At 35.2% G+C, this 27,808-nt stretch overlaps 1 protein-coding gene across 1 annotated transcript in view; it reads right to left on the bottom strand.

Annotated features, from left to right (window-relative positions):
* The window catches only part of Mmp16 (matrix metallopeptidase 16), a 243,198-nt gene that overhangs the window by 86,066 nt on the left and 129,324 nt on the right, over positions 1 to 27,808 (bottom strand). Inside the window, exons 3-4 of the mRNA XM_036178331.1 lie at positions 23,921 to 24,043; positions 14,593 to 14,897 (exon numbers count right to left, since the gene is read on the bottom strand). Of these exons, the coding sequence (XP_036034224.1) occupies positions 14,593 to 14,897; positions 23,921 to 24,043 (428 nt within the window). The remainder of the gene's footprint in view (positions 1 to 14,592; positions 14,898 to 23,920; positions 24,044 to 27,808) is intronic.

Below are 27,808 nucleotides of genomic sequence, written 5' to 3'. Positions count from 1 at the left end.
TTATGGAGTCACCTGTGAGAACTCGATAAATAGAAAATCCTACCTCAATAGCTTATGTGATAATAAAAGACCTGGTGTTGTGTCTGATGCTCTTCAAAACATCATACCTTCCCTGGAGAGTCAGTGCTGTGCTTTGAGAACTGACTTGTGTGATGTGCCCTGTAGACTAATCATAGGCTTTGGCCCATATGATTGACAGATGGCTAGATGTCACTCCTGTTAGAGCAAGAGTCTGCCATTTAATTCTTTCATAGACACGATCCAAACAAAGTAGATTTTATATGTTTTCTCACTACAGCAAGCATCCCCTTTCAGCACTCTGATTTCAGAAAACACTGAGCCTGAGATGTCCTTAGTAAGGCCAAGGGCTGGAGTCGCCTTCGGGTTTCAGACGAGTCTGCAGTGGACCTGGGACTGCTTGGCAATATTGCACTTCTCAGTCAGAACTATGAAGAGGCTCAGTTTTTAAACAAACCAGCCCACTGACTTCTAGAAGCCCTAGTCTTGAAAGTTCCTTCCCCCACCCACTTCTAAAATCAGCCTTCTGTCTTTGTGATAAAGTAATTTACTAATAACAAGTCTACACAGACTAAATCTCTCTAACTTAGGCAATGCTCTTTTAAACATCCTCCTTTGATGTGATGAGTATTGTTATGTTATTCTTGAATATTTTCTGTTCAGCACTAATTGGGTTTATTAGGATATAAATATAGTAAATAAATGAATACAAAGAGACATGAATATCATTGAAGGACATATTGGAAGTGATCTATGGGGACATCAGAGGGGGAAATGAGGGTGGATATGATCATATTTCATTGTATGCATGCATGAAATTTTCAAAAAATAAGTTATAAAAATGTAGTAGATACCTATGTATGGACAAGTATATAATTGAAATATATTTTTGGCCATTGAAAAGTTACGCATTTTAACTCTAATTAAAATTTACTAAGTTACAGACACTTGGAAGATCAAACAAGTTTTGCCTCTGCTTCTAATATGAATGTAATTATATTAAATTAATTTTGTGAGATATTGACTATGCAACTAAATTCTTTAAGTTATTTACATATACCTTTTTAAACTTTACATATTCACTTCGTAATATTTTGAATAGAAAGAATTGTTGCTATAAGAACTCAGGAATGCTATTTTCTCAATCCTAGAATTTTAAGAAAGAAAATAGATAAATTATAGTCTGTTAAACTGACATTTGGTTTGAAGAAATTAAGGATTTTGTTCTGTATATTATAATAGGGAAGACTGAGGACTTTGAATGTGCAAAAGGATGTACCGTTTGAAAAGTCACCAAAAATAATTGAATACATGGATCAAACCTAGCTATTAGTGCCACCCAACTTCTATAAAATCATTAATGACACAAAATAAAAAGCCCTGCAACTCTGAACTTAAGACTGACAACGGAATTACACAGAGTGTAGGAGGCTATTCCTCAGAGGTTAAGGGAGAAGAAGGAACTGCTAGATACTCCATTGTGAAAGACAGTAGTTTGCTTTCTCCCTGCTTGAGAATGACTCAGTGGAAAAAAATAAGACTCACAATTCATTTTCATATCTGCTTAATGATTTCTTTCAACCTAAAAAAATAATTCAGCACAGATTCCCAAAATAAATAAAGGCAGAAAACAGCTGATAGTTAAAAAAATCATATGTAAACCAATTTACACACAAATTATATGCCTTTCAATATTAATAAAATATGAAATTAAGCAAAGTTATTTTTTATACAATCATGTTTATCAAGGTGAGAAAACGAAAAACTTATTTTAGTAGGCAGCTGGACTAATTTTTAATGGTTAAAATTCTGTGCTAGGCAGCTACACTGGGGTAATAACAATCCCCATAACATGGGATCATGAATTTCATCTTGGTACCTAACTGGCAACATTCATCATGGTATCTAACTGTCCTTGGCATTCAGCGGTATTGTTATAATGGTAACTTCTTACTCTTGCTAAAACTCCATAGTTATTAATATCAAGGTCAAGGAACTTCATACTCATAAATAGTGGGAAACTGTAAACTGGTTGCCTATTTATTGAACCTTCTCTAGCAACATGTCAAGCTCTATTAAAATAGTCACATTAATTAGCCAAATAATTCTATGATTCCATTGTAAAGAAATTGCATCACTCTGTAGCTCTGGCTGGCTTCGAACTCACAGAGATCTGCCTAACTCTGCCTCTCAAGTGCTGGGATTAAAAGCGTGCACCACCACCACCAGCTGCTGGTGAGCAAGTTTTAAACATACAGACATTGGAAGGATACTTAAGATAAAGATCCCAAAGGTATAGGTTTCACTAGTCATTAAGATATCATCTGAGGATATTGATTAAATATATTAGAACTTGTGGTGGTTGAATTAAAGTGGAAGTATTCAAAGTAATTTTAAAGTTAAATTTCAATTTCCCTGAATTTTAGAAAGAAAATGTATATTGTTTATATTACTAAAACAAAAAGAAAGTGTATTTCAGTTAGATATTTGCTATAAAATGGACTCAAATACTTTAAAAATGTCAATTAGCTCTCTATTTTAGTATACACTAATATTTGTTTTAATATATATTATATGCCAAGAGTTGAAATAAGTGAATTGAGGTAGGCACACTGACATATTTAATATGTTTAAATGGTGGTTAATCTTACCAGCAGATCCTATATTATGAATCAAAAGACAAAGGATTAGTCAGTTTCAGGGAGTACTAAGCAGAGAATTAACATCTTAATTTTAGAACAGATATCTTAATTATCTTCTTGTCAATAAACTTGACTAAGCATAAGAAATAGAGATACTCTTTCCAGATGCTGATAATCATTTTGTTCTTTATGTGTAGGACAGGGACACACAGTTATTTAAAGTTCATTTAGCTTTTGTCTTTAGAGGCCTAACTGTTACATTTAAGTATTCATAGGTTTTCAGGTCATTTAGAACAAAAATAACAAGAGAAAGATATGAATATCTACTGGTGTAGACAGTCAAATTTAATACATTTCCTTACATGTCAATATTGGTATTTTGTAAAAAATATGCAGTTTATTGAAAAGATTAAGTTAAATCTAAAGGAAAGGAATTAAGAAGGTTGCAGCATCTCAAAAGGAAGAAATAGAGTAAGTGAGAATCACTAGGACCTATGGAGAAGGCTATGAAAACACAGAACCTGTAGCCACAGTGGGCTACTAAAACAAAGTGCTAAAAGTAAAACAGAGATTTTGCAGCTACTTAGAATAAAGAAAGTTCCTTAATTTTTAAATGTTATTTAGAAAAATTCAATATTATTTTTCATACTGTAATAAAAAATGCAGATTTTTACAAGTAAAGATAAACATGAAATAAATCTATTTATGTCAAACAAATGTTAGCAGAAATATAAAGAACAGTGAAATTTCAAGTTCTATAATATGAGGCACCAAAGTTGTCATTTACTACTAAATGAAACATAATATTATTGACTACTCAGGCATGCCATTTATAAAGGATGACCCGCAAAACATACTAAAACTTGTTTGACCACTCAAAATTATGTTGACTGATAATGTAAAAATAAAAATATGATCAAGATTTATTTTATTCAGGGTGAAAATTGAATTAGTTCTACTTCATGGTAGGAAGAGAAACATTTGACTGTATCGTTATAACAAGTGAAGTTCCTAAGTTTACCATTAGTTAAATGTCTTTAAAATTAAATCTCAAACTCCATCTTGAATATATTTATTCTAAATTTTCTCATATAATCTTAACATTTTTATGTGATTTAATGGATATTTTTAATTTCATAGTTTTTCTTTCTTTTTTTATTATATTTGTGTTTTAATTTTACACATCAACCATGGGTTCCCCCTGTCCTCCCACCTCCCACACCCACCTCACCTTCCCCCAGCCCCTCCCCTTCATTCCCATCTCTTCCAGGGACAAGACTCCCCTGGGGATTCAGGTCAACCTGGTAGATTCAGTACAGGCAGGTCTAGTCCCCTCCTTCCAGGTTGAGCAAAGTGTCCCTGTGTAAACCCAAGGTTCCAAACAGCTAGCTCATGCACTAAGGACAGGTCCAGTTCCCCCTGCCTGGTTGCCTCCCAAACAGTTCAAGCTATTCAATTGTCTCAATTATCCAAAGGGCCTGATCCAGCTGGGAGCTCCACAGCTTTGGGTTCATAATTCATGTGTTTCCATTAGTTTGGCTATTTGTCCCTGTGCTTTTCCAATCTTGGTCTCAACAATTCACACTCTTACAGTCCCTCCTCTTTCTCGACAATTGGACTCCTGGAGCTCCACCTGGGACCTGGCCAAGGATCTCTGCATCCATTTCCATCGGTTATTGGATGAGAGTTCCAGCACAACCTTTAGGGTGTTTGGCCATCTGATCACCAGACTAGGTCAGATCAGGCTTTCTCTCGACCATTGCCAGTAGTCTACAGTGGATGTATCATTGTGGATTTCTGGGGACCTCTCTAGCACTTTGCTTCTTCCTATTCTCATGTGGTCTTCATTTATCATGGTCTGTTATTCCTTGTTTTCCCTTTCTGTTCTTGAGCCAGCTGGGATCTCCTGCTCCCCTAAGCTCTCTTTCACTCAAACCTTGCCCTTCATTATTCCCACTGTCGTCCAGATTGTTCATGTAGATCTCATCCATTTCTCTGTCATTGGGTGATCCCTGTGTCTTTCTTAGGGTCCTGATTTTAGGTAGCCTCCCTGGAGTTGTGTAGCAGTCTAGTCATCTTTGTTTTACATCTAGTATCCTCCTATGTTTGTCTTTTGGAGTCTGGGTTACCTCACTCAGGATGATTTTTTCTAGATCCATCCATTTGCCTGCAAACCTCATGATGTCATTGTTTTTCTCTGCTGAGTAGTACTCCACTGTGAATATGTACCATATTTTCTTTATCCATTCTTCAGTTGAAGGGCATCTAGGTTGTTTCCAGGTTCTGGCTATTACAAACAATGCTGAAATGAACATAGCTGAGCAAATGACCTTGTGGTATGATTGAGCATTCCTTGGGTATACGCCCAAGAGTGCTACAGCTGGGTCTTGGGAGATATGGATTTCCTATTTTCCAGGGAAGCGCCATATTGATTTCCAAAGTGGCTGTACAACCTTGCCTTCCCTCCAGCAGTGGAGGAGAGTTTGGAGGAGAGATCCCCTTGCTCCATATCCTCTCCAGCATAAGCTATCTTCAGTGTTTTTGATCTTAGCCATTCTGACAGGTGTAAGATGGTATCTCAGAGTCATTTTGATTTGCATTTTTCGGATAATTAGGGATGTTGAGCAATTCCTTAAATGTCTTTCAGCCATTTGAGCTTCCTCTCTTGAGAAATCTTTGTTTAGTTCTATAACCCATTTCTTAATTGGACTGTTGGGCATCTTGATGTCTCATTTCTTGAGTTCTTTATATTTTCTGGATATCAGCCCTCTGTCAGATGCGGGGTTGGTGAATACCTTTTCCCATTCTGTAGGCTGTTGCTTTGTCTTGTTGACCGTGTCCTTTGCTCTACAAAAGTTTCTCAGTGTCAACAGGTCCTATTGATTGATTGCTTCTCTCAGTATTGTGCTACTGGTGTTATATTTAGAAAGTGATCTCAGGTGTCAATGGGTTAAAGACTACTTCCTACGTTCTCTTCTATCAGGTCCAGAGTAACTGGATTTATGTTGATGTTTTTGATCCACTTGGACTTAAGTTTTGTGCATGGTGACAGATATGGATCTATTTGCAGCCTTCTACACTTTCACATCCAATTATGCCAGCACCATTTGTTGAAGATGCTTTCTTTTTTCCATTGTACAGTTTTGGCTTCTTTGTCAAAAATTATATGTTCATAGGTGTGCGAGTTAATGTCTGGGTCTTCAATTCGATTGGTCCACATGTCAGTTTTTATGCCAGTACCAAGCTGTTTTTATTACTGTAGCTCTATAGTAGAGCTTAAGGTCAGGGATTGTGATGTCTCCAGAGGTCGTTTTATTGTACAGGATTCTTTTGGCTATCCTGGGTTTTTTTTTTTTTTTTCCATATGAAGTATTATTTTTTTCCAGTTCTGTGAAGAATTGTGTTGGTAATTTGATGGGAATTGCATTGAATCTGTAGATTGGTTTTGGTAAGATCACCATTTTTACTATGTTAATCCTGCCTATCCATGAGCATAGGAGATCTTTCCATTTCCTGACATCTTCTTCAATTTCTTTTTTCAGGGACTTAAAGTTCTTGTCATATAGGTCCTTCACATGCTTAGTTAGAGTAACCCCAAGGTATTTTATATCATTTGTGGCTACTATAAAGGGTGATGTATCTCTGATTTCCTTCTCAGCCTGTTTGTCTGTTGTATTTTGGAGGGCTACTGGTTTTTTTTTTTTTTTTTAGTTGATCTTGTATCTTGCTATGTTGCTGAAAGAGTTTATAAGCTGTATCATTTCCTTGGTTGAGTATTTGGGGTCACTCATGTATACTATCATGTCATCTGCAAATAGGGAAAGCTTGACTTCTTCCTTTCCCAATTTCTATCCCTTAATCTCCTTATGTTGTCTTATTGCTCTGGCTAGAACTTCAAGTACTATATTGAATAAGTATGGGGAAAGGGGACAGCCTTGCCTTTAATTTTATAGTTTTAAAAATTATTTCAAGGTATATATTATGCTGAAAAATACCACAATGAGGAATTTCTTTTTATACCTTTTTATTAGAAATAAAACTTCACTAAAATTCCAATTGTGCTATTCTGTAATAATTGGTATTGGAAAAAACAAAAATCTTAATGTCTATAAAGAATTTATGTAAATGCAACATGAGATCTCTATTAACCCCATAGTGGAGACACATGCCATATTTTAATGCAAAAACCTTCCTTATTTTTTTATTATATTATGACTAAGTCACTTAAGAGTTTAGTTATTCATTTCAAAACATGTATCTGTTAAACAGGAACTGTTTTATTAATTACATTTATTCATTTATTTTACATCCAACCAGTTTCCCATCCCTCATCTTCTCCCATTCTGTCCCCCCACTTTCCCTGGCAATCCACTCCTTCTCTTTGTCCATTCAGAAAGGGACGTGCCTCCCATGGGTGTCAACAAACATGGCATATCAAGTTGAGATAGGACTAAGCTCCTCCCCTTGTGCTAAGGCTGGGCAAGGCAGCCCAGTATGGGAAATAGGTTCCTAGAAGCTAGCCAAAGTATTAGGGACAGGCCAGCTTCCATCACTAGAAATCCCCCAAGAAGATCAAACTATACAACTGTCACATATATGGAGAGGGCCTAGGTTGGTTCAATGCAGGCAGGCTCCCTAGCTAGAGTCCAGAGTCTCTGTGAGCTCCTGTGAGCCCAGGTTAATATTTTAATGACATATAATTTGATGTTATAAAGAATATACAAGTAATTACAAATATAAAAATTTACTCCCCCCCCCATTTTTCATACCTTTTATAATAGTGTTAGAACAATGATTACCCTCATAAGAAATGCAGTATGGTTTTTGACATAATGGGTAATTTTAGTCTGTATTCTCTGAATATGTGTTGCACTGATTGGTTGATAAATAAAGCTGTTTGGCCAATGGTGAGGTAGAATAAGGTTAGGTGGGACATTATAACTAGAGAGAAAGGCCAAAGACAGAGAGAAGAGACGCTGCTAGCCACTGCCAGGAGAAGCAAAATGTACAGTACCAGTAAGCCACAAGCCATGTGGCAAAGTACAGATTTATAGAAATTGGTTAATTTAAGATGTAAGAGCTGGCTAGTGAGAAGCTTGACCCATTACGCCATATCATTTGTAAATAATATAAGCCTCTGTGTGTTTATTGGGTTGAAGATGCTATAAGACCAGTGGGTGAGAGAGATTTGTCCTGATCGTGGGCCAGGTGGGACACAGGTAACCTTCTAACTACATTGACTTTGTGAATGACAGTTATTTATTTATTTTTTAAATTAAACAGGGATTTAATTTTTTTAACACTCAGTATCTTTTGTTTCATGTTTCTGCTACTCTACTTATGGACAATGTGTGAGCCTCAAGGCAGATTTACCCACCTGTTTTTTAAACACAGTCTTTCATTCTTGTCTTTTGTTTCTGCATCATTTTATCTCACTGGTTTTTGTTGTTGTTTGTTGTGTTTTTGAAAAGTACTAGCCAAGTTCATCTACATGATGGGTTGAGCTTTATATTAGTACCAGGTAAACATTTCTGTTCCATCATACCTTTCAAGGGGTACTCTGGTTACTGTCAATATGGTTTTCTTTTCTCTGGGCATAACTTCTGTGTGAGAGGCTTTTTCCTGTGTCATTAGGCACATGGTCCCCTTCCTACTTTCTTTTTCGTTATTTCAATTGTACCATTTTGTTATTGTTAACTATACAAATCGGGGCAAGTTAACACACTTTTAATGCTCGAGTTTCTTTATAAACTAGAGGTAATGGTATTATTTTATGAATTTTTTATGAAAAGTAAATTAATGTTTAAAATTCATTGAGAATAATATTTGAAACATTAAATACACAATTAAGTTAATCTCTTACTTTTGAATAACTATTTTCTTCTTTAAGCATCTTTGACTAAGATTATTGATAACCAGTAAAGAGAGTACATTATCACTTTCTTATTTCTCTTTTGATTGTTATTCAAGTATTCTTTAATAAAACACTACCCACAAAGATGATATTTCTTGGTCTTTCACTGATTTTCATTGCTTGAGGTGTTTGTCTAACAGTGTTGAGCCTTTTTCTATGGGCACAATCTTTTTTTAATTGTGTGTGTGTATGTGTGTTTGAATTGTGTTTGAATGCATATGTGTTTATATATATATATATATATATATATATATATATATGTGTGTGTATGTGTGTGTGTGTGTGTGTGTGTGTGTGTGTGTGTATGTGTGTGTGTATAGGTGCATATAAATGTTATAGATAATGATGCACATGTATATGCAGGTACAGAGTACATGTATGCTCATGTGTTTGAATGCAAGTAGACATCCTTGGATGTTATTTCTCAGAAGTAAAACTCTTTATAGTTTTTATTATATTTAATTTTTTTATTTTGTGTTGGTGTGTGCATACACATGCATAACATAGGACATGTGTGGAGGTAGAGGACAATTGTTGTGAGTTTGTTCTTTCTTTCTAGTGTGTGAGTCCTGAATTTCAAATTTGAGTACATTGGCTGGGTGGTAAGCACATATTTCTAGTTTCAGCCACATATCTAACTTTTGAGTGAAAGTATCTCATCGGCTTGGAACATGGCAGGTAGGTTAGGCTGACTAGCAAGGGACAACCAAGGATCCAAATGTCTCTACATTCCCAGAGATGGTAGTTTCTGTTTATGCTTTCAAGAGCTTTATTGGCTGAACTGTCTCCTTCGCTTGACAATCTCTATCCGATGTATTAAATCAGAAGCAAAAATACAGTCTCTTTGTAGATTAAAACAAGATCTATTTCTGTTACTTTCCTGACACCTGATCGGATGGGTGAGGAAGGAAGTTATGGCAATAACATTTTTAACATCAAATGAAGTGTATTCAAAGGAGACACACATCCAGCCTTGGTCTTTCATCAATAAGAACATAAACTATTAAGTTATTGTACCAAAGACACTGTTACTTTCGTCACCAAGCATGGCTAAATTGGAGAAGTACTTTCTTTTCTTGATGATCATCTAGAGTTAAGGATACAGATCTCATGGAAAGATAAACCTAAAGGAGGTTGTCATAAGGGATTTACTGGAAGCAAATTATTTGTTAAAATGACAGTATTTAAGTGAAGGTTTATTGTAATTAAGCAACTAATCCAGAGAATCAGAGTGTTTCTAAAAATCCAACTCTTCTGTGCATAAGTCAATAAATATCAGTTTCTGAATATATGAGCTTTCTGAAATGCTCTCTAATGCCAAGGCTCTGGGACTGAATTGTAGTTCATGGAACTTGCACAGGAACATTAACTATGTCACTTATAGATATGATATGTAGAGCTCCTCATGAAGAAATGTATCTTTCCCAACTGTGGCATCCATGTCAACTTTGGAAAATATATTGATGTGCTTGTGCCTCTGTGTGTCTCTGTCTCTGATGAAATGTTTCAGAGTACCTGTGTCTTTTTTCACAAACACTGTAAAATTCTTTGTTTAGCCATGGACTTTTCAGTTTTATCTACCTCAATTATCGATAACCATCTTGCCTACATTAATATTCAAGATCTATTCCTATATCTTTTAATGTTGACAGGAATTAAAAATTTTCCAATATAATTTTTCAATTCATCTGCTATTCTGATTTGTATGAATATATAAAAATAAAGAACCAATTCAATTTAGCATGACAATCATATAATGCAACAGTAATTGAATAGTTTTGAGAAACTCAAAAGAGTATCAAACTTTATTATGAGTTTAGTAAAATGAAATAAACATGATAAAATGAATTTCATTCTAGGAAGGAAGAAGAGACTTTTGTAAACAAAGAAACAATTCCCTTCTTGAATGTGATGCCTAATTACTTTGAAAAAAAAGTCTCCTTTTGTTTTAGTAAAACATGTTAAAAAACATGTGTTAGTAAACTAATTTTAAATTTAACAACTCAGCAAGTACTCCTGTGTTAGGAACTGATCAAGGTCCTTTACCACATAGTCACAGCAACTATTTTTCATATCCATTGACCCTAAGGATAGATGACATAGATGATAATCACACAGACTGTGGATTGACTGATAAGCATGTCACAAATGCTCACTTGTCACCTAAAACTTTTCTTCATCAAAAATCAGAGTGAAAGTTTACAGTCTCCTGAGAATCACTGTGTAGCAACAGTACCTGCAAGGTGAACAGAAAGGCTGGGAGACAAAACAAGGAGATTTAAAGTCTTGGTTTGCCTCTGGAAAGAAACATGTATCTCTGTGACCCATTATACCATTCCTCATTGACTCTCTGTGGTCCATATGAAGAATGTATTATGAAGATATCCACATAGGTATACTCACAAAAGAAGGTAAACACATGAGAAAGCCTAGAGGTAGAAGTCAGTAAGTTCATATTTAATAATGATAGATTTAATAGGTTTTGTTTTCAATGAAATTATTACCATCATTTCCCCTCCATATTTGTTAGACAGCACTGATCATCTTGATGCATGCCTCTTTACACTAGAGAATGAACTTACAAACAATAAACTGTTTCTGCAAAACACACACACACACACACACACACACACACACACACACACACACACACACGGTGAAGGACATCAACCTCACGGCTTCTTAATGCCAGGCAAGTATTTCTTCTTCGACCTTTGCAATGTACTTGTGTGTTAACAGAGTTGTAACTTAGTTTATAATGAAATTCTGACAATTTCTAGATAATTTTCTTTAACATGCTTTTATATAGTTTTATAGGCATGGTTATTTTTCTGTTGTAGGTGACTGATTTGAAATCTTATTGTACTAGATACTTGCTTATTCAGGTGAAATTGGTATAATGTTTGTTTTAAAACAGACAACACCACCTAAATTTTTATTATTACATCATAGCTTAGAAAACAATGTTGATATCATTCAAAATAGATTTTAATATTCTGCTAGAGTTAAATTTTCTCACCCCGAGGCAATAAATACTTTAAAAAAATCTTGTCAGGCTGGGTGGTAGTGGCTCACACCTTTAATCCCAGCACTTGGGAGGCAGAACCGGGTGGATCTCTGTGAGTTTGAAGCCAGCCTGTACTACAGAGCAAGATCCAGGACCGGCCCCAAAACTACACACAGAAACCCTGTCTCAAAAAACCAAAAAAAAAAAAAAAAAAAAAATTCTTGTCTAAGCTAATTATTTTTTTGTTTTGAATTAACTATGCACATACTCAGCTTTTTCACTAATGAAAATTCAATATAAATTTGAAAATGGCAACGTTTTATTAAAGATGCATGCATATGTAAATGTCCTTTTATGTTTTAATAAAATTATTGTGTAATTCTATTAATAACCATTAGCTTGCATTTTTAAAAGGCATCACGACAATAAGCAAATTGGTAAAAAAGTAGGCAGCGATGGTCTATGGCTACTGGATGCCTGTGACAGTGTTTATCTCTTTTGAGGTAGACAGAATTCAAATTGCCTTCATTAGCGGAGCAATATGCTGTGGAAAATGAGCAAGGCACTTATCAAGAGGCTCTTCATTTGCATATTTTTGCTGCAAAACAAGCCACATGTTCTCTAGCTGCTTGAGATCTGTGAGTGAGGGAGAAAACAACCCAGGGAAGTAAGCATTCAAGAACTAGATTAAAGAAAAGACAAAGTTTGTCAATAAAGATGTTAGAATTGTACCTTGTGTTATCTGTGCTACAAAATGACAGTCTTACGGGCTTTTAGGAACTAGGACGTAACACAGCATGAATGCTTCTCACATCCACCAATACCTCAAGCAAAGCTGGAGGCTGGTCTTATAATACGATCAATACTTCAGATTGACACCACCTAGCTGTTCGCTCTTGCCGCTTAAGTCTCTGAATTTCAATTAAGCAGTAAGTTGTTATGGAACTACATTTTCAACTGCCAATTAACATGCCCTTAATCCCGGGCAATTCTGAAACACTTATTTTGCACAAGTTTTCCTTGAAGATTCTTCCCAGAGCAAAAAATTCTTACTTGACTGGTAAATATATTTTTCTCAAAATGAATGGCCAGATGTCAGATTGTTTAAGACTGCAGCTGGATGCTTATATCAAAAGAATATTTTAACTACACTTTAAGTTACAATCCACAGTATAAATTAAGAAAAATAGGTTGTATTCTTAAAAACATTTGGTCAAACATGTCTTGACCTAGCTGTAAGTATTAGGTCATGTTACATTTGAGATTTTTTTTTTTCACTGACACATTCCTTGGAAAACTTTTTAAATCAAATGAAACACATAAGCATTCATAGCACTGGTCCCACTCAAATTAGTGTAAACATTTTCCTTTCCTACATAATCAAATCCTCATTTATTTTTGTCAGTAAACTTGTTTATTTATAAATGTTCTGTCGGCTACCTATTGGAGCAGAGAACTAAAGTTTAGTACTGCTTTTTATTGAGGATTATAGTAATTTAAGAGAAAATATAGACAGATTGAAAGATATAATATTTATGCAATATTTAGATAATTTAAATTTATGAGGCCACAAAGCTAAATAAATGCAACTGGCAACATTCAACTATGTCTGCCAATGTTTTAGTATTAGTAATGGAATGTTATAAAAAAGTTAAATATATTCTACACACAGCCTACATTGAAAACACTTCTACTTCCAGGGTTCACAGCCTACTACATAAATTACACAATACAGATTAAAACAAATTTGTTGCAGGCTATTTGAGACAATGATTAATTAACCAACATTTAAACATAAATCTATTTGACTATAAGGCTTTGGCTTTTTATTCCTCTATAAAAAAATTGTATGACATTCTCTCATTAGCTTCAGAAAACTTAGTAATAATGCAAGCCTAATTTAATATTATAACATGCAGAACTAGTAACTCCAAAGATCAAGTTAGTATGACAATTTTATTGTGGAAAACAAGTAGATTAATTTGTCCTATGAAACTGATGGTTAGTTTCAAATTTAGCCTTACAAAATTTACAATATTCGTGACCATACTAACTTCTATATATCCTAAAAGAGCAAGGTAACTAACAAAATCCCTTCAGCTAAACATTCTCATGAACTAATGAAACTCGATTCCATGACTAGGATTAACTCATCAAAGAGGGATTAAGAGTTTTATTAGCTGATTAGCTGCCATCAAAGTACAATACACTGTAGTAGAACATCATTAACAAAAATGAGGAGGGAAAACTATTTAGGTGTGGATTGTAGGAATGAGGGCTTTGACCCCTAAGGAGTCACAGGATTCTTGGGTCTGACAAAACTGATTTTTTAAAAACATAATCTATCAATGCACATTTTTATACAAGGGGATTCGTATACTTAGCAACTGTAACTCATTCTTGGATTGGATTTTCTTGCTGTTCCACTGCTGTGGAGTATCAGAACATAATGACAGCAGTAAGACAACTGACAGATAGGTTTAAAAAAATGCAAGATGTTTGCTTATGAGACAATAGAGACAGCATTAAGATAATTAAGCACATAGTCATGTCCTGTCCCAGTGAAACAGATGAAAGACAAAAGAGGAGAAAAGGGCGTACATAAGAAGGGTGAGGGTGATAACAGCGCTGAAGATAATCTAAAATATACAGTGCACTGTATATGTCGGAGTATATTTCACACAGAAAACTGGAATATTGTGTATATGATGAATATCTCATGACCTTAGTGACAAACTACAAATTATTTTAAGAAGTAATGATTTAGAAAAACAATGTAATCAGTGTTTGCACCACTTATACCTATTCCCTCAAAGAACACATACGTATGTATACAATGTAATACTTCTGATCAATTATTTCCCTAAAATATAAAAAGCCTTTAACATGGCTTTTATAATTTTACAAGTAATATATGGACTCTATTCCTTATGCTTATAAATTAGAAAATTATTTAAGTTTTCTAAAATAAAAGAGGGATCATTAATCTTGACAAGATATGATGCACTTACCATCATGATTGGGATTTCCCAGTGTCCATGGCTCATCAGAATCAAAATGAGTATCTCCTCCAATTCCTGGTCCAGGGAAATAGGCATGTGCCAAAAATCCTCCCTCCCCATCAAAGGGGGAACTGTCTCCATGAAAACCAGATGCAAAAATGATGGTTATATCCACATCACGTTTGCCATTTTCTAGTTCACTGTAGGGAACTTCTTCAAATGTTAGTGGAGTTACATTCTGCCACACATCAAAGGCACGGCGAATTGCTTTCCTGGTCTCAGGGTCTCCAACTTTTGGAGTTACGTTCTTTATACTGAAAGTTGGAAAAGATAATGATCAGTGTGTCTTCTTGTATGTAATTTGAATTATTGCAATTTTTCACATTTTAGTTCAGAATTATCAGAGAAAATGGCTGTATTACACAGAAATAGAATTTATTCATGTTTACTGACTTTATAGACACTGTTCATTACACTGGGTTATCTCATTATCATCCAGGGAGCCTTCGTGTGCCAAGGCTATTAGGATAAAGGTCTATGTAGGAGGCTTGTGGGAGGTAGGATGATAGATCAATCAGTTTGCCAAGTGATCAAGCAGGTGCAGTAGCATAGAGCTGAAATAAAAACCCCAATTTCCTTTTTATTTTCATCATTGCAGAGGTATATCACTGTAATTATCCAATCAAATAATATCTTTAGGCTTAGAGCTGTGAACACCAACTCATCACGAAGCAAGTTTTATTTATTGTTTTTAAAACAAAGGCCCACTTATTGTGGTCTCTGATAGTCTGCTCTGATAATCTTAACTAAGTCTTTCTAGTAAACAAAACACAACTAAATAAAATAGCAACTTACAACAAAGATTTACAAATTTTGTGAATTTAAATCAAAGCAGGAAAAAATAAAAATGTTACCTTGACATTATTAGTTTCATCCTGGTCTAACATTAATATAAATTGATGAAGCAAAATTACTGTTTTTGATTCATTTAACACTAATCACACACACACACACACACACACGATTTCCTGATAATTTCTTTAAAATACAGCATAAATGAAACATACACACACATATACATACACACACACACACACATATATATATATATATATATATATATATATATATATATAAAACTTTATGGTGCAGAATACAGTCATTCTATGCATTTTTTTAAGTAACAGATGGATACTACAAGGTTCACAGGTTTCAAATCCTTTCTGTTAGTAATATTCTGCACAGATTACACCAAGTAAAACCTTTAATAAAAATGCTATGATGTTCAATGTAATATAGCTTGGTATACAGACATCAAAGATAATTGGGAGAGCTGCAGTTTACAATGATAGTGATGTAGCCAAATTATGGTATCTAAGCTGAATGACATTCCTTATAAAGGACTAAAATTTATTTTTATTTTTAAGATCTATTTCTCAATACTAAAAACATTTGAGATGTACTTTCTAATAGAAAAGTAACATTGTGATTATATACAAGTAAGTTGCATGTAATCATTACAAATGCTATAATAATAATAATAATAATAATAATAATAATAACCTTATTTGTTCATTAAGAGTGTGACAAACCCTCAATACACCTTATTTAATACCACCAACAATACATGGAGATGAGTATTAATACCTACCTTACAAAAATGTTACAATTTATATGAATTTAAAGGAAATCTTCTGACAAGCTTATTCCTAAACACTCTTCAGAGCCCATTGTCTTGGAGTCCATATGTACTATACATCTAAAAATAAGCTTTCCTTTCCTTATAACATATAGTCCCTACCTTATTTGCAGTTTAGAATGCTTCTGGATATTATTTATTCTATATAAAAGGACTAAACACCAACAAGCAGAACAGGGTTGGAGGCAAGGGGTGATCCAGGGAGCCAGAGCTGGTGAAAGGCCATGAAGGGGAGATTTTCCAGCAGATTCCAAGAGCCACAAAGTAGCTGGTGTAGTTGGAGCAGTGAGAAAGGTACACTCAGAGGGTTTTATTTGTTTTGTTTTGCTTTATTTTGTTTTCAATTTTCTTAATTCTTCTCAGAACTGAGCTGAATGCAGAACAAATCTCTGGCATTTATTGTTGACAGAAACTTTTTTTTCTACATAGAATTAAAATCATTTGCATGCTTATTTTCCTCATAATTTTAAAATATTATATTTTATCAATGCCCTCCTCTTCACTTTTGATATATTGTTTTGAATGTAGGAAGAGCAAATAGAGCATTAGGAATGACTCTTGACACTGGACTTCTGCCATGAATAAATGATTCGAGCCACAACGAGGAGCGTATACTCTGGCAGAGAAAATGCTGAAATGAAAGTTGTTTTTTTTTTTTTTTTTTCATTTTTAGGTTTTCGAGACAGGGTTTCTCTGTGTAGCTTTGCGCCTTTCCTGGGACTCGCTTTGGAGACAAGGCTGGCCTCAAACTCAGAGATCCGCCTGCCTCTGCCTCCAGAGTGCTGGGATTAAAGGCGTGCGCCACCACCGCCCAGCAGAAATGGAAGATTTTAAGGACTTTTGCAAACCCCCAAAAGGGAATTGGTGAAACAATAGATTAGACAGAGCCAGTAGAGAGAGGATGCATTTTTGAGGGTACACACACAACTAAATTTAACAGCAGTGGAAGGATGGATAGGAGCAACTGCTTTCTGCCTGCTCAGGGATGGCTGTTTTTCATTTGGCTCTAGTCTTATCTTTCCTTCAGCAATGTCCTACATTATATTTTGAGAAAAAGGAAGTATCTACTTGGAGGCATCAAGGTCTTTGCACCTTGTTAGAATTCATTTCCCATCGTGAGGAAAAAGAGATGCATGCTAAGTGAAGGCATCATTCTTAATTTTTTTTGCAAATTAAATTACTAGTAGTCATTTATCCTCTTTATATACTGTGGGACTACAAAAGTGCTAACGGCATAGGATTTGAAAGGATTTACTGCAGAAGAGTACTAATCTAGATGCTAGACTATACTCCAAGAGAGCTTGTGTAGTTTTGTAACAAGACAGGGAATTTAAAGAGCAAAAACAGTGATAATCTATGGTGACAATTAAGTGAGGAAGCAAACAAAAGATGCTAAATGTTGCTTTATTGACAGGATGGACCAAGACACTTATCATTTAGTGTCTAGACACAGTCCGTAAGAGGCCAAAGTAAATTCATCCATGTAAAAAATAGAGCTGGAGTGAGGTGCTATAAAATGAACACAAAAGAGAAGGTCATGAAATGAGAGAGGACTTACAGGGAGATAATATTCTATAGTAGGAAGGGTCTAGAAAGGTGTAAGCATAGAAGCCCTCTAATTGAATTTCCATTACAAATATGACTATCCATTAAGGAAAATGGATAAGAGGGGAAAAGTGACAGGAAAAAATTATATCACTAACTCACACAGAGGATGGACAGGAACATGCTAAGATTGATGGTACTGGGGACATAGAGAACATGTTTTACTGTATATTCTGAGAGAACTGTGAGTGGAGATTGGTAATACAATGTATAATGGAGAAATGAATTTTATTTCAAGTAAATGGTAATATTAAATGATGAAAGCAAGTGTAGTTATGTTAGTATGACTTTTAGGTAAGTTATTAGAGGCTATGAGAAGAAGAAAGCAATAGGACAATATAGACTAACACACCTTGTACACACTTTAACTTGAAAATTGTCACTGTTTTTAGAAGCCATGCACAGAGGCACTTGCAAAATATGCTTCACCATGCTAGATGTGATATTATTTATGAATAAATAGAAACCATACATGTGTACTTCAGAGCCATGTTTGGAGACTAATACAGGAGACTCAGCAAACAAGGTGTCACCCTTTAATATTACCTGATAAATGAGATAACAGTGGCACAGAGATCATGGTGTAATGACAGCAAAATAAACTGGGTAGCCTTAAATTTTGAGTACGTACTGCTCAGATAACTAAATGTTCACTGTGTGAGAGGGCAGTGCTGTAAAAAGAGGAATGCTAACATTTTGACAACTGTAATGAAGCTGATTTAATTGAAAAATCATTACTTGCATATTTTCTTTTCTTTTCTTTATGTTTTGGTTTTTTGAGACAGGATTTCCCTGTGTAGCTTTGCACCTGTCCTGGAACTCACTCTGTAGCCCAGGCTGGCCTCGAATCCACAGAGATCCACCTGCCTCTGCCTCCCAAGTGCTGAGATTAAAGGCGTTCACAACCAACGCTCGGTGCATATTACCTTTTATAGATAAAGAGAACAATCATTTAAAGATGGATTTTATTTGCACAAGTGTTTATCTGGCTATTTTATGGAGAATCTTACCACGTTTTTCAAATTTTCCTTCAGATAATATTTGGAACTTTAATCTAAAAATCATACCAAAAACAAGACTAAAGCAAAAATGTGTATAGATTTTTATTTATCATAATAATTGGTACTCATATCAAAATGGGTGTCCTGGCACTGTTAACTATGAAGACTTAGGATTTTACTCTTAACATCATTATGTACTGTGCCAGTTAATTTCATGATAATGGCACATAGGAAGGTTGCTACTTTATTTTTTCTTATGGTGGTAAATCTTTTTCAAAGTTAGACTGCAGTTACACCTTTGATATTGGAGGTAAGAACAAAGATAAATACCTTGGAATTTAATTAAGATAGAGAAACATTGTAGTACTCTTTCCTCAAGATCATTACGGTTTGGGGAGGCTTAAATTATTTACATGCGTGAAAGGTCTTCTCTGTCATAAATTACCAACAAATATTCATTGTTTTCTAGACTTATAGATAGCTTTCTGGCTGTTTTTTTTTTCTTTCTTTCTTTTTTTTAATCTCACATAGTCTCTAGTCAAGAACTTTGTCATTGCATTATCTTCATATTGGAGAACATACAGTCAAAATAGAAAAAGCCAGCCACACAAAAACATTCAGAAACAGCTGAAACTCTGGAATTATCAAACCAGTTGTTCAAAATAACTCATCAATATGTTAGAATCTTAACAGAAATATAGCTAACAAAAATTGTAAGGTGTGTGTGTGTGTGTGTGTGTGTGTGTGTGTGTGCATGTGTGTGTGCGCGCTTTAGCTATGTAATAGAAACTTTAAGAAATGACATAAAGGGCAGGGCAGAAATAAAATTGCACATGAAACAAATGAAGACTACCTCTGATTCTTATTATGGCCAAGAAAATAATCAGTGAATTTTAAAATATTGTAGGAACTTTCTAAACTGCAAAGTACAGCAAGGAAATGATGAAACCCAGAACAGATAATCTAGGAACTATGGGGAAATAGATGTAAAGATTACACTCAAAGGAAGAAGAGCAGATTTAATAATGTCTAAGAATGTTTCAATATTAACAACAGAAACCAAATTACTGATCCATGAAACTCAGAGCACATGAAGGAGCAACCCCCATCATACCAGAATCATATCTGTAGAGGAGCAAAGGAAACAATTATAATTAGAAAATTAGAAAAAAAATGCAAGAAGAAATAAGTACAGAATGTTAAAGTGTTTAGATAATATATAATAAAACCACCAACCTAAAAATCAGCATCCAGTGAAATTAGCATTCAAAAGTGAAGTAGAAAAAATAACTTGTTCAAAGAAAAACTAAGAAATTCTTGTCAGTAGGCTTTTCTGACAAGAAATTTAAGACTTCTTCAGAGATAAGATCAGAAATTCAGATCTACATAAAGAAAGGAAAATTATTAGAGAAGGAATATACTTCTTTCTCAGATACCGCAAAGCAAACAAAATATGAAAACAATATTTAAGCCTGCAATAAAATGAAATGCTAATGATTAATGCTTTTTGTGTATAATATTTAGTATATATATATATATATACATATATACACTATCAATATGAGAAAAAGTAGAAAATTCTGACACAGAATAAAATATAAATAAGTAGTAAAGTAGTCATGTGTGTGGATAGATAAACTCAATATGTTAAGATTGTATTTCTTTGTTACTTGATCAGTAGACATAATGCATTATTAATCAAAATCATGTTCAATTATTTCATAGATATGAACAGATGGATTTTGAAGTTGATGTTGAAATTTATGAAACGCAACATAATCAACATGATATTCAAAAAATTTACACAGGCAACTAGAAACCCTAGGTATTACAGTAACTTTCAAGTTAGTAATTGAGATAGTCTGATATTGATTAGATGGGACATATCAGGAATAGAAGTGAAGAATAAGCCCAGAGAGTGACCAATGCAGACAAGTCAACGACTGATCTATGACAAATGAGTGAAAGGAATATAGTCTGAAAAAATGCAGATCTTTTCAGCAATATTGCTGGGGATGATAGGGTATACATACACATCCACATATGCATCTACATGAGTGAATACAGTTGTAGTTATTGTGCACATCTTACATATTGTTTCAAAAGTAATTGGAAGTAGGGTTGGGGATGGAGCTCAATTGGGAGTTTTTAATTAGCATGGACGAAGCCCTGGGTGTGTTAATTCCAACACTCAGGAGATAATGAATGATAGCAAATGACTAGAAAATACGTTAAAGGATCATCTAGATGTCCTTGGTTTTGATGGCATATTTTTATTATTTATTTATTTACTTGACATCTCCACGGCAATTTTCCCTCCCTCCTCTCCCCAGTCCCTCCACTACTCCTCAATTTCTATTTAGAGAAGGGCAGGCCTCCCAAGGGTATCCATGGAACATGGCATATCAAGTTGCAGTCAGACTCAAGTTCCTCCCCTTGTATTAACTATGGGCAAGGGAATCCAGTATGAAGAATAGAGTCCTAAAAGCCAGTGAAAGAGTCAAGAGACAGCCCCTGCTCTCACAGTTAGGAGCCCCACAAGAAGACCAAGCCACACAACTGTTACATATATGCACAGGGACTAGGTGAGTCCCATGAAGGCTCACTGGTTCAGTCTCTGTGAGCACCCATGAGCTCAGGTTAGTTGATTCTGTGGGTTTTCCTCTGATGTCCTTGGACTATTCTGACTCCTCAAATCCTTCCCCCATCTCTTCAGCAGGACTTCCTGAGCTTGGTTCAATGTTTGACTGTGGGTCTCTGCATCTGTTTCAACCAGTTGCTAGATGAAGTTTCTAATGTCAATTGGGCTAGGCACCAATCTCACTCAGGATAAATACACAATAACAGCCAGTTCAATTTTTCACCACCAGAGCCCAGGCATCTCAGTGTAGTAAACCATAATAGTATATTTTTAGACACTACATATAACAACAAAGTAAGGAAATCAGTTGGACATTATTAGAATTAAAACAACTGCTCTAAAAACCAATCACAAAGACAATGGAAGTGAATGCCACAAAACAAGAGAAGATGTTGAAGATAGAACTGATTAAAGGCTTACTGAAGAAATGATAAGTCTCTTTAACAAGAAAACCATCTAGTTATTAATCAGAAAATCTGAGGAGACACTTCACCAAAGTAGATATGCTGAGAGTATGCAAGTACAGATGATGCTGAACATTATATTTCACTAATGAAACTGTCTAAGTACATTATCTCTGTCTCCATGAACAATGAGAATTTTGCATCTGTGTCCTAGCTAGTTTTATGGCCACCTGACAAGCCAGATACATTTAGTAAGAGACTCTCAAATGAGAAAATGCCTCCTAAGATCCAGCTGTAAGGAAGCCTGTTAGGTATGCTCTTCATTAGCAATTTCTATGGGAAGGCCCAGCCCACTGGCCTTGGTGCCAACCCTGAGCTGTTAGGCCTGAGTTCTATAAGAAAGCAGCCTGAAGAAGGCAGAAGGAGCAAGCCAGTAAGAGGCACTCCTCTGTCTCCTCTGTGTCAGCTCCTGCATCCAGGTTCCCACCAGATTTGTGTTTCTATTCTTTGCTTCCCTCAATTGACTGTGACTAAGGATATGTAAGCCAAACAAATCCTTTCCTCCCCAAGTTGCTTTTGGTGTTTCATCACAGCAACAGTAACCCTAACTAAGAAATGCTGTCAAATCAGTTACAGTTTCAAACCCTTAAACTAAATGTCAGAGAGATTATAAGGAAACAGTTTTCAGGTACCACTGGTGATGATTCAAAATGGAATATTGAGCCAATAAAAAAAGCTATATATTGGCAGTTTTATAAAGAGCTCGACCCCAGTTTTAATATTCAATAAACAATCACTCTCCTTGGTACTTATTCAAATTATCTAGAAATTTATATGCACACAAAAAACTTGCGCAAAAATGTTTATACTACCTACATTCCTGAGAAACCCTGAAAACAACTGAGATGGTTCCAATGGTTAAAGTAAACTGTGATATCTTTACAATGGATTATTATTGAGTAATAAAAACAAATGAGCTATCAAGTCACAAAAAAGATGTGAAGAAATCTTAGATGCATCTCAGTAAGGAGAAGTGAGTTGGAAAAGACATTATGCCACACTACAACTAAATGGCAATACATAAAAATCCATGCTTACATTGATAATAACAAAATAAGTAATTGCCAGTGGTTTGGAGGGAAGAGAGATGAATAAATTGGAAGGACATGGGATTTTTTTTAGGACACTGAAACTACTTGTATAATATTGTAGATGTCAACATATGACATCATATACCAGCCAAATACATAGACCCAGACAGGGTGAATGGTAGTGTAAACAATAGTTCTCCATCAGGAATCAAATTGATTCTGGATCATCAGATCTGCAAATGTGCCACATTAAACAAAATACTCTCAACAGCAGAAACTGTGCTGCTCAAGATTCATTGGTCTAAAATTGTTGTGAAAATGAAATCTTATATTATTTAAGATGACCATGAAAAAAATTTTATTATTTTGAAATTGCTTAGAATTATGCTCGGCTTTATGAATAGAAATGTAGAGTATGAGTGACAGTAGTTTCAAAGTTTCAAACATATATATATATATATATATATATATATATATATATATTTTTTTTTTTTTTTTTTTTTTTTTTTTTGAGACAGGGTTTCTCTGTGTAGCTTTGCGCCTTTCCTGGCTCTTGCTCTGTAGACCAGGTTGGCCTTGAACTCACAAAGATTGCCTGGCTCTGCCTTCCAAGTGCTGGGATTAAAGGCGTGCGCCACCACCACCACCACCACCACCACCACCCCCCACCCCCCCACCCCCCACCCCCGGCAAACTCTTATATTTTTTAATGTTTATTACCTTTCTAAATACCTTCTGTATCACTGTATGAGGCAAAGAATTGCTTTCAATCAGTCTTGTATGAAGTACACAAGTGTTTTTCAATCAGTCTCCAAAGTTCTCACTAGGCACTACTTGATAGGAGTGTCAAAGCAACAGAAATGAAACAAGGTTGTGGGTGGGGCTGAGTCCTGTACCTGTAAGTGATGTGTTTGTGTTGCCACTTCTGTCCGGTTAGTGCGTAGCGCTTTCGACGAATGTTGAATTTGGAGCTGCCTCTGGTCTGGTCTGGTACACCACATCGAGGCTTCTTCATCCAGCTGAAAAAGAGTGGGTATTTTCAGCAATTCCTCTTAATGATTTCAAAAGGGAAACAGCGACTCACAAAGGGAAATGGTCCATGTTCAATGTTCTTACAATTTAAATCTAAATCGATGTCATACATTTTCAGAGAGGGTTAATACTATGTTACTATTCAAATTCTTTAGTGTATTTACTTCCTCCAATGTACTTTGAGATTACTGCACAAAAAGAAGTTACTTGAAATTTCTATATAGATTCCACTGTTGAAAAGTATACAACCTTGAACAAATCTTCACTTCCTCACATTATCTATGAAATGACACCAGGGTATGCTAACATTCTGTGATGTGGTTTTGTTTTTGTTTTTGTTTTTTTGTTTTTCAGATTAATTTCCCATTATAATTTCTGAGTACAATATTCCATTATAATATCTTAGTATAATATTTGATAATATATAATTAAAATTATACTATTCTGTGACAATATCTCAATACATTTCACTATAGCATCTCATTATAATATAGTTGGCAAAAGAAAATAATTCTACACTCCTAAGATTTTTTTCTCTGAGACAGGATTTCTCTGTGTAACAGCCCTCCCTAGCTATTCTGGAACTCACTCTGTAAATCAGGCTGGCCTCAAACTAATAGAGATTCACCTGCTTCGGCCTCCAGACTGCTGGGATTAAAGGCGTGTGCCACCAACGCCCATCTTGAGTCCTACAATTTGATCAAAGACTTTTAGCACATTTTTGCATGGGATATGAGTTAACACTTTTTAAACACAATATTTCTAAATTTTATTTCATGTATATGGATGTTTTGCCTGTGGAGATGTCTAGGTGCCTGCAGGGTCAGAAGAGGAAGCTGGATCCCTTGGAACTGGAGTTATAGATGATTGTGTTCCACCATAAAGATGTTGGGAATTGAACCCAGATCCTCTCGGAGAGCAGCCAGTGCTCCTAGCCGCTGAGCCATCTCTCCATCAGCTCCACAGATTTTTATAGTCTCCTTCTAATAGCAGGGATCACTGTGGCAGAGTCCCTCTCCTCCAGCCTTGAGAGCAGCACATGGCTTGTTCATATGGTGCTGGCATTTTCCTAGTTCTCTTTTACTTTCAATCATTATTCATGTTTCCCAATGATAATCAAATTCAATAGTTATAAAATATTTTCCAGAGTAAGCAGTTCAGCATCACAGAATGAAGCTCAGCATCGAAATGAAATGTTGTTTCCGTGTATTAATTTTACTGTGTAGTCAGGTGTCACAGTCTAACTTGTTTGCTAGGACATGGCATTTGATTACCGTCATGTTTATTACTGACTCTTGATTCTTGTTTAAGCAGAAAGTTGTTAAGGATTCTCAATAGTTTCCTTCACAATACATTTTTTTTCTGTTCCTTAGCCTCTTTACTAACTACCAAGATCACACCCAATATTCTTGTTGCTACATGAATCAGAAAGGATATGAAAATAATTTGGTTTTCTGTATTGTATCACATATGTGAGTTTTTAAAATATTTGAAATGGATTTGAATTTAGAAATGCTGCCTATGAATATCACTGTATAACTGGGTACTTTCATGTGTACTCAATATCCTGGCACCTGGAGGGGAGGCTAAAACAGGTTTGTGAAATCAAGGACAGCAGAGTAAAAACCATTCCAGGACAGATGAAAAAACAGAATGACGCTGATCTCGAAATGTCTGTATTTACTTATTGATCTTAGTCCGCTCTCCTCCTATTGTGTTTGCTGCTGTTTCATTACAAAACTGATGCATGCTTACTCTAGGATGACTTCAAAATTAAAAACAAAAACTTTTGTTAATGAGAGTGAATTAACATTTTAGAAGTAGCTTGCTTATACTACCCATGTATGAGAGTATTAATGTACATCAATGCAATTATTTACATTACAATAAAAGTAACACCTTTAAAGTAAAGATTAAAAGCATATTTATTACTATTATTATTATTATTCTCAGAGTAATGGAGATATCACAGTCATCAGATATAGCCAAGCTCATTCGAGTCTCGACAACATACTTATGAGGAAAATCATTCCCTTACCAAGTCAAATGGGATGCATTCTAACACCTAACTCCTGGGAGGCCACCCTAGGTTTCAAGATTAATCACTGTAGCAATGAGTATTTCCAGTCAGTTTGACTTCTGCTTTTATGTTCAGGAGAGTGTTCCATTCCAATATCAGATCTTTCTAGTTCTTTCATAACAGATACTACAACAGCTATCAGTTCTCACATTTTTCATAAATATCCACCAGCTCAAAAACAACACATTTTGCATAAATATGTAATGTACCTATTCTCCACACAAAACAGTGCCCATTAGCTTTAGTACAGTTTGGCTTTATAATTACATCAGTTCTTACACCCCAGACTGTGAATTCTAGCCAGTGCTGTGTGATGGATAAAGGGTCCTACAATGCTCCTGAGGTTAGTTTGGACATCCTCATCCCAAGCAATCTTGTAGCTTCAGCCTTTCCAATATCTGTGATTATGGTTCCGCAAGCCAGGTTTTGCTCAGCACAGTTGTGGTCCATGTAACTGGGACACTGCAGCAATGCTGCTGGAAGCACCACTCATCAGGGAGAGAAGGGACAGCCAGCTCTCACAGATGTAAATGGACACCCCATTAGTTTGGTGTACTTGTATCTACATTTACTGAGAGAAAAATTAGTTTCAAAAATATTTTGCAATAGGTTAGACATGCTTTCATCATGCAGACATTCCAGATTTTAATGAAATGGAAGAGTGATTGCTGCTGTTTGGAGCTGTCCCCAGATCTCTCTAGGAATACTCAAACATGCTTCTTTTATTATTTTAAACATTCGTGGGCTGTATCATCACGGAGAGGACTATATCTGTCAGGTATACAGAGATTGTTAAAAGCAATTTTACACAGCTCAAACATTGAGGGCTTATTTTCTCTACATATATCAGCTCATTAACTGCCTGCCTGGACACACATACAACTCACAAGACAGAAAGGGCAAAGATAAAACACTAACGTACACAATGACAAGAAAGAAATGTAATGGTCACCACAATCATCAAAAAGAACAGTTATCTGTTGTCTTGCACTTATTAATTAATGTGTTACCCTCCAGATAAGCTCTAAGCCTCTGACTTCCCTACCAACCATATGTCTGCAGCGACTAAAGGGACGTCATACAGTCCACTAAAGCAATTCTGTTTGAAAGTTATTGCCATACTCACACAGTAAAAACAAAACAAACAAACAAACAAACAAACAAACCAGCCAGACGATGGTGGCGCATGCCTTTAATCCATGGGAGGCAGAGCCAGGCAGATCTCTGTGAGTTCCAGGCCAGCCTGTTCTACAGAGCAAGATCTAGCACAGGCACCAAAACTACACAGAGAAACACTTTCTCGAAAATCAACAAGCAAAAAACATAACAAACAAACAAACAAACAAACAAAAACCTTTAACTACCAAAGATCACATTTTTTTCTTCTAAATTTAAAACTATTACTATTAGGGTATCAACTTGACAACCTGGACAAAAGAATAAAAATAAAAACTACTGATAACTGCATGAAACAGTATTGTTCTTTGCATATCTAATTAATTATCCTGATTTAAAAAAAACTATGATTTTAAGTACTACTTCATTTTCTTAGTAAATTTTTAGAAATGCTACTTGCAGTTAAAACAGTTCAAAAAATATTAGCAAGTGTTAAATAAGTTATGTGGCATTATTTAGATCATCAGAATATTAAACATGCACACACATATATCAA

Source organism: Onychomys torridus, chromosome 2, assembly GCF_903995425.1.
Source record: "Onychomys torridus chromosome 2, mOncTor1.1, whole genome shotgun sequence".
Taxonomy (NCBI): domain Eukaryota; kingdom Metazoa; phylum Chordata; class Mammalia; order Rodentia; family Cricetidae; genus Onychomys; species Onychomys torridus.
Note: the sequence above shows the minus strand (reverse complement) of the source record. Positions and strands in the feature narration are given on the sequence as shown.